Source organism: Tupaia chinensis, unplaced genomic scaffold, assembly GCF_000334495.1.
Source record: "Tupaia chinensis unplaced genomic scaffold, TupChi_1.0 Scaffold000366_1, whole genome shotgun sequence".
Taxonomy (NCBI): domain Eukaryota; kingdom Metazoa; phylum Chordata; class Mammalia; order Scandentia; family Tupaiidae; genus Tupaia; species Tupaia belangeri.
In genome coordinates, this window is record NW_006159863.1 from 3,737,618 (window position 1) to 3,746,392 (window position 8,775).

Genomic DNA, 8,775 nt, shown 5'->3' on the forward strand with positions numbered 1-8,775 from the left:
TGGTCGCTCCGGTGGGATTCCAGCGACATAGCCATTACGCTAACTGCTGGTTCCCAACCTCTCTTTCTCACTCTATCCCGCTCTGGTCAAATGACAATAAATAAAGTTAATTTAAAAATAAATAAATAAATAAAGTAGCTTAAAAAAAAAAAAGGTAAAATTATGGCTATGGATAATGGGGCTGGAGGCTGCCCATTCTATTCTCCATCAGGATATGTGTTCCCTAGGTAAAAGATCTGTATTGCCTTTTACACCTTAATTTAACTATTCATTTTCTCTCCCATTAAAAATACCAAAATTCAGGGACCAGCAGTTAGCGTAATGGCTATGTCGCTGGACTCCCATGAAGCCGACTATGGTTCGAGTCGCAGACTCAGTGGCTTAAACTCACGCCGGGTGCATGTGCGTGCATGCCCAAGATCCCGAGAGGAGAATGGAGGAGAAGGGATTGTGGCGTGGCCATCCCTCCTGGGGGGTGATTTCTTGCTTTCTTCTCTCTGTCTCTCTCTGTCTTTCTGGTGAGTGCACAATAGCAAAAACCTCTCCAAAAAAAAAAAATCAAAATTCAAAGGTACATAAGGGAATAATAAAGAGTAAGCCATGAATTATTGTTGTATAATAAAGAATTTGTCAGGTCTTTGTCCTGAGTTCCAGGTAGGGAGCTTCTAAATCCCTGGAATTTTCGCAGTGATCAGAGTATCTCTGTTATCCCTGGGGGGTCCCAGAGGCCACGCCCACATTTATGCTAATGAGGCGACTCAGCAGGCTCTCAGCTATCTCATGTTGGGGAGGACTAGCCATGCTCCGTAGATCAACCATGTGATTAGAGGCTTTGGGCTTTGGGCCACACAATATTAACCTAAACTCCAAGAAGTTAAGAGAGAGCTAGAGATTGAGTTAATCATATAGTCCATGATTCAATCCGTCATGCCCATGTAATAAAGCTTCACTAAGCACTCTACACACTGAGACTCAAATGAGCTTCCTAGATGACAAACATACGGATTTGCCAGGAAGGTGGTGGGTTCTGAGACCACAGGCAGACGACTGAGAAACTGAGTTTGGGGCCCTCCCAGACCTTGCCCTCTATGTCTCTTCACTGGGCTTGTCCTGATTTGCACCCTTTTTAATAAAGCTGTAATCATTAGATGTAGTGTTTTACTGAGTTCTATGAGCCATTCTAGAAAATTATTGGAATCTAAAAGGATGGTGGTACATCCCCCAAATTTACAGCCAGTTGGTCAGAAGTACTGGAGGCGGCACCTGAAGTTAGGGCATTCTTGCTGGGCATGATGCTCTTACCCTGTGTAGGCGGCCCTCACTCTGAGCAGTTCGCATGAGAACTGTCCTGCAATATTGCAGACATTTTTGTGTCCCTTACTATGAAAACAAGTAACAAACGACACTCACTTTGCCTTTGTCAAAATATGATATGATTTCTTGATACAGCTTCTCTTTGAGCTCTTGCTGGGTATAAACATAGTAACTGTCCCGCTGAAGTAAATGAGGCACACAGGGCTTGTCAGACCACTGCAAAGACACAAAAGCGATAGGAGGGATGAAGGCAATAAATATTTGGCCAAAAACAAAATTAGGAAAATATGTGTATATACATATGTATTTGACTCATCCATATTATAATTGAAATTATTAAAGATGAAACCTACGCACACAGACGATACACATGCCAGCTCTAAAACAACCTTCATGCCTAATGGACACACACACACAGCACTCCCAAAGAGGTCAGCAACAATGCAGGGCTGCCAAGCCCCATGACTACTGTCACACTGAAGGCATCGGTGACACAATCAGAGAGAAAAAACAAACTAGGAGTACCAAAGTGAGCAGCTGGAGGTGAAGCCACCTTGATTTGCAAACATTACAGCTGGATTCTTCAAGATATGAGGCAGTAAAATGAAGTTAAATAAAGGGGCTGGCAGGTGGCATGGTGGTTAAGGGTGCTAGACTCCCACATGATCGACCACGGTTTGAGTCCTGGACCTGGCAACTTGCTTTCTCACTTTCTCTATCTGCCCCCTCTCTGGTCAAATTAAAATAAATAAATAAATAAGTGTTAAATTAAAAAAATCTTAAAAAGAAAGATATGAGGCAGTTGATGGAAAAACTATGCACAATAACAAAACTAAGTGGCAGGATAAAAAATTAATATGTTTGGAAATAAATAGATTCTAGACACATAGCTAATAACCATACAGAAGACAGAAAAAAAAATGACCCAAACAAAAATAAACCCTGAAAGATAAGATATTTAAGAGTCAACATCACAGGGACGATGCCAAAAACGGGGATATATCATTAAAAAGCACAAAAGGAGACCTGAACAAATGGAAATTCATACCATGCTTTTAGATTAAAAAAGCTCTATTTCATAATATGTAAATTCTCACTAAATTAATTTCTATATTTCAGACTACAAAGTCCATATGGAAAAATAAACAAAAAAGAATAGGTAGGAAAACTCTGAAAAAGAAAATCAATGAAAAGTAACTATGAGATATTAAAACACATTATAAAGAATCAATAATTCAAACTGTATGGTACTGGTACATGAACGGATGTAGAACCATGCAAAAATTCACAAAATCTAGAAAGATAACCCCTAACACAGGTATCTAGTACATGAAAAAGATAAGATCTTATATCAATAAGGAAAAGAGGGAATATACTTCTTTTTAAAAGTTTCTTTCTTTCTTCCACAAGTGAGAGAGACAGAGAAAGCAAGAGACAGAGAGATATAGCACCCTCAAGGGGGTTCTGATGCCGTGACCCACCCCTGCCTTCATCTGGCCCCAGATAAGGAGCACGTCTGTACTCAGGGAGGTTACCAGACTTGAACAGGGAACGTCTGCATGTGAGTGAGCCCCGTAGAGTGTCACACTCTACTGCTGCACCACTTTCTGACCACTGGACTACATGCATTAAGTGCAATTTCTCCTGAGTATTTATCTGAGAAAAAAGCTACATTTGCACTTCACATCTTACACTGAGATAATAGAGTTTTGGTTTCAAAGCAGCTCAATGGTTAAGGGTGCTAGACTCCCACATGATCGACCACGGTTTGAGTCCTGGACCTGGCAACTTGCTTTCTCACTTTCTCTATCTGCCCCCTCTCTGGTCAAATTAAAATAAATAAATAAATAAGTGTTAAATTAAAAAAATCTTAAAAAGAAAGATATGAGGCAGTTGATGGAAAAACTATGCACAATAACAAAACTAAGTGGCAGGATAAAAAATTAATATGTTTGGAAATAAATAGATTCTAGACACATAGCTAATAACCATACAGAAGACAGAAAAAAAAATGACCCAAACAAAAATAAACCCTGAAAGATAAGATATTTAAGAGTCAACATCACAGGGACGATGCCAAAAACGGGGATATATCATTAAAAAGCACAAAAGGAGACCTGAACAAATGGAAATTCATACCATGCTTTTAGATTAAAAAAGCTCTATTTCATAATATGTAAATTCTCACTAAATTAATTTCTATATTTCAGACTACAAAGTCCATATGGAAAAATAAACAAAAAAGAATAGGTAGGAAAACTCTGAAAAAGAAAATCAATGAAAAGTAACTATGAGATATTAAAACACATTATAAAGAATCAATAATTCAAACTGTATGGTACTGGTACATGAACGGATGTAGAACCATGCAAAAATTCACAAAATCTAGAAAGATAACCCCTAACACAGGTATCTAGTACATGAAAAAGATAAGATCTTATATCAATAAGGAAAAGAGGGAATATACTTCTTTTTAAAAGTTTCTTTCTTTCTTCCACAAGTGAGAGAGACAGAGAAAGCAAGAGACAGAGAGATATAGCACCCTCAAGGGGGTTCTGATGCCGTGACCCACCCCTGCCTTCATCTGGCCCCAGATAAGGAGCACGTCTGTACTCAGGGAGGTTACCAGACTTGAACAGGGAACGTCTGCATGTGAGTGAGCCCCGTAGAGTGTCACACTCTACTGCTGCACCACTTTCTGACCACTGGACTACATGCATTAAGTGCAATTTCTCCTGAGTATTTATCTGAGAAAAAAGCTACATTTGCACTTCACATCTTACACTGAGATAATAGAGTTTTGGTTTCAAAGCAGCTCAAATAAAGACACACTGCACTGGGAGTACAGACACTGGGGGTTAGACAGGTGTTTCTTTCCAATCATCCCAGGGTGTAATTTGCAGTCAACAAGCACTACTCCCTAATCCATATACCGTAAGATTTTTAGTCCCCCAATCTGAAACACAAATTGTGAATTTCCTTTGGGAAGTGGTGAGGCAGGGAACTGTTGTTCTTAACCAGTAGCACAGAACAATGTATGTGCATTACTTCAGCATAAAACAAAAATAAATTACAAAAGAAAATTAATTGCTGGGGACAAGAATGGAGGCAGAGAAGTCTATAAGGGGAATACTGTGATGCTGGTGGCCTGCACAGGGATGGTGGCAAGGCAAATGAACCACGTGTGTAGTTAAGGGCATGTCCGAGACGGAGGGTTTGCGATTCTGACAGAGCACATGGGAGGTGGTAACTACAGACTCGAAGATGCCTACAAAGCAGATGCCTGAGAGGCTGAGTAGATGGTGGCATTCTTTATGAAATGGTAGGGAAGTGGAGGTGGGATGGGTCGGGAAGGGGTTAAAGAATGAGAAATAAGGATTTCTGCTACTGACATGTGAAGTTTGAATTGTCTACTAGTAATTCAAAATCTGATGTCAAAAAAAACATGAGGGTTAGAGCTTTACAGAATCCCAAGTTGGAGGAGACAGCCAAGCGCTTGGGATTCATGACATACAGATGTCTTTACAGCCATGCCACAATGTGGCTTTATTTAGGTAGAGAGCATAAACAGGAAAGTTCTTCCATGGTACCGCATTATTTAGGGCTGATCTCGGCAGTATTACAAACTTTTCATTATCAATCAACGTGTGCTTTGTTTCTTTACTTACTGTCAATTACGAGGGGCCTGTAAGCTGTGTTCTGCTTCTTAGAGATTTTTAAATAACTGTCACAACTTTGATCTGAAAATGAGCTATTCCTATTTAGGAGGTATAAAAATATACTTGAATAAAAGGCTATCCCTTGAAGAAGGTTCTTTCCCATCAAAACCATCAAGTGTATAGGACTTAGTCCCCAAAGACTGAATGGGTGACATGCTGCATTCTATCTTCCACTCTGCTGAACAAGCACCCCTGATCCACATACCTGCAGAAGCTCTGCGTGTAAGAGAAGCGTGTAGGCAGCCTCCGTGTAGTTCTCACAGTCTCGGTGCAGATCCCGAAGCTTGTACAAATATCTGGTAAGAAGGGGGGAAGAGGGCATTCAGTTGCTCCTGAGTTGATCTGGCATTCAGCTCATTCTATAACCAGACCCCAGCCTGATCCCTAATCCCCCCACTGCGACTGTACAGGGGAACTTCTCTCTCAGCAAAAGAGTTGGTTCCCTGCTAGTCCTTCGACCCACTGTGCCACTGCTGGCCTCTGAGCCTTTCCTACCCCATCTGTTCTACTTTCTACCCTTCCTTCCTATCTTCCTTCCCTCCTTCCTTCTTTCCTTTCTTTCTGAGCGCTTTTTTGCTATAGGGCACATGCACTCGCCAGAAAGACAGAGAGAGAATGTGAGAAATCACCCCCCATGGGGATGGTCATGCTGTAATCCCTCTCCTCCACTCTCCTCTATGGATGTTGTTCACACATGCACACGCATCTGGCACTGAGTTTCGTGCTGCTGGGTCTGGGATTCAAACCAGAGTTAGTCATATGGGAGTCCAGCACCTTAACCACTATGCCACCTGCTGGCCCCCTAGCCTTTCTTTAAGGCAGTAGGGTTTAATAATTGATTGATACTTTTTAGGTCTTGAACTCCTTTGTGAAGCTAATGAAAGTTACAGAATCTCTTTCTGAGAGCACAGATACTTTATGAACCAGTATGCTTCATATTCAGTGATTTACACTCATGGCCCTCGGGCTAAGACTCCTAGGTAGGTGCATTTTCATGGCTCTCCCTCCCTGTGCAGTCTCTCCTGACTAGCCTGGTTAGAAATCTTCTTTCTGTCAACCCTCCACCCCTCTTACCCCCCTAAGAATGGACCTGACTCTATTTACACAACCTTCAAATTATATGTACTTATTTGTCTAAAGAGTGGATCTTTTCGGAGTGAATGAAGCATTCCATACACTTTTAGGTGCCCCTCAAACTATACCCCAAACCAGCATGGTGTTGGGTATAGTTTTTGTTTGTTGAAGAAAAACATCACAAAGCCATAACATGAAACAGCAAAACCAGGACATGCCCTTCCGCTTACCTTATGTATATGTCCTCTCTCTTCTTCTCTTTATAGAAATTCTGCCGAAAAGAAGGGTCAGAAAATACCGATGTAAATCAAGAACTGTTGAGTTTGCCACAAGAATGGCCAGATACTATTGTTGCTTTGCAACAGTGTCACTTTTCTGAGGAGTTTTAGTATTTCTCTTCAACAAATACCTCCATATAAAAAAGAGTAAAAAGGTTTCAAGAAAATAAGTTGAAGGATATTTTTAAGGACCATGCTTCTTAGAAACAGGAGAAACCTCCTAAGGGAACAGATACACAACACCTACTTGAGTCACCAGATAAACTATCTTTTCGGGCAGTCAGGGAAGCGATATGTTTTTAGTTTCCACACAGAAGTTTGCATGGTAACCTAACTTCTGAGGTCCGTGGTCCTAGTGAACATGCCTACCGAAAGGCAAGACCAACGGGTCAGGCACCGTGAGGACCTCACGTACTACCTCTTCATTCATAGTATTGTGTTTGAGATGCATATTCACCGGTATTCTGTAATTCTAACACAAGACTAGTATGTATAAATGACACAGAGAAACACACTGAGGATGGCCTTCAGAAAGAGTTGAATCCCGAGTTTGGGTTGTATTTTCCATTCCCATTTCCAAATTTATCCTCAAAGTTGGCAGCTGGTTCTGCGGCCAGTGTGGAGTCAGCCATTCCATGGAGACTCACCAGGATGCAAACTCCATAAAGGTGCCCCAGGATGTCACTGTGTCTGTGAGATCTCCCTAGTGTCAGGCTGGGAGGTGCTGGGGTGGGTGGGTGGGACACAGTGCCCTCTCACTACCCCAGGGACGTGGCACCTACCAGCACATTCACCGTACAGCTCATGCGGTTCTCCTTGCTCTCATCGTGCATGATGATGGTTCTGTAGTCCAACAGGTTCTCCAAGAGGCTGCTGACCAGGAGTGCAAAAACCTCCCCGGAGCTGGAGAGGTACTTATGTTTCCGGCAATGTTCCAGGAGCCTGGGGTGTGAAGATGGAGACAAATGCCCGTGTTCCATGCTGCCATTCCAGCACCACGTACCCCAGCAGCGGGTGGTGCAGGATGCCAGCGAAGCTGACACACAGCCTTCCTGGAACGCCAAACTATCTCGGTATCTTCGCTTCCACACTTCTGTTCACTCAATTCCTACATCTTCTCAAGGGCTGAGTTCAAGTCCCACCACATCTAGAATCCCAGCCCACAAGGTCCTTCTTTGGACATCTGTTTGTATTTTTGTCCTTTCAATCAACCTTACGAAATGAGAACTTTTGTCCAGAAGCTCGTGTATGTCATCTGATTACTGCGATCAAGTATGAGACCATCTTCCTATGTCTTTATTCTCCTTAAGGCCTGGCACTCAAGACAACCCATGGACATTCTGAAAGCCTTGTATCGATGCAGCCTAGAGGATCCTAGGAACCTACCATATACCCACATATGAGGCTCTTCAGATCCAAGTGTTACTTAAAGTAAAAAAATGCAGTGTTGTGAGGGGCCACCAGGTGGCGGAGTGCTAAAGGCACTGGACTCCTACATGACTGACCGTAGTTTGAGTCCCAGACTCAGTGGCTTGAAAATCATGCTGGGTACATGTGCATACATGCCCAAAGTCCTAAGAGGGGAATGGAAAAGAAGGGACTGGGGTGTGTCCATGCCTCCTGGGGGGTGATTTCTCATTTTCTCTCTTCCTCTCTCTCTGTCTCTGAAAAAAAATATGCAGTGCTGTAAATAAGCAGGTTAAGGCTAAATGTTTGATCTGACTCTTCTTTGGCTACATACGGAGCAGATGTCTGGGGCGTCTTAGGTTAGATAGTTAAAAGAAAACTTGGGAAATGAGAACAGAGAAAGAAACAAGCCCAAAGAATCAGCCCGGACTTCAGGATTATTCTTGGGCACTGAAGATTTGCGTGGTCATATTTTTCTGAGTTTGTGACCTAGGACAAATGGCGAGAACAAAGTAAGATCTTTATGAGAAAAACCAGCTCTAGGATGTAAAAAAACAAACGAATAACAAACAAAAAATGAGTAGTTTATCATTGCTAAGTGCTGTGTGTGTGTGTAACTTCTCCACCTAATTTTGTGTGAGGTCAGAAACGTAGTATCAACTGTGAAGCGCAAACAGCAGACTTAATGTTTGAAACAGGATAAAAAGACCAAAAGGTTTTATCGTCATTAAAGCCAAAGTAAGGAAGATCTATAGTCCTTAAAATACAGGCTATTTATCAATTTAATTACATTCCTGTGTCTCTGGTACGTTGATTCCCTAGAGGATCTTAAAGAGAAGAAAGAAGTTGGGAGTTCCTGTCCTCAAATACTTCTGTGGGGGGTAGGGGGTACTTTTGCTATAGGGAACATATGCTTGCCAGAGAGAGACAGAGACAGGGAAGAGAGAGAGAAAAAAAAAATAAAGTGAAAAATCACCCTGCAC

The 8,775-nt window shown here is 42.0% G+C and overlaps 1 protein-coding gene across 4 annotated transcripts in view; it reads right to left on the reverse strand.

Moving 5' to 3' along the window:
* DOCK5 (dedicator of cytokinesis 5) overlaps positions 1 to 8,775 on the reverse strand; it is a gene marked incomplete at its 3' end in the record, with an annotated part of 171,854 nt that overhangs the window by 38,349 nt on the left and 124,730 nt on the right. For all 4 annotated transcript variants that reach the window (XM_014589651.1, XM_027773738.1, XM_014589650.1 and 1 more), the window contains 4 exon segments: positions 1,411 to 1,530; positions 5,239 to 5,329; positions 6,338 to 6,378; positions 7,168 to 7,327. In XM_014589651.1, the coding sequence (XP_014445137.1) occupies positions 1,411 to 1,530; positions 5,239 to 5,329; positions 6,338 to 6,378; positions 7,168 to 7,327 (412 nt within the window).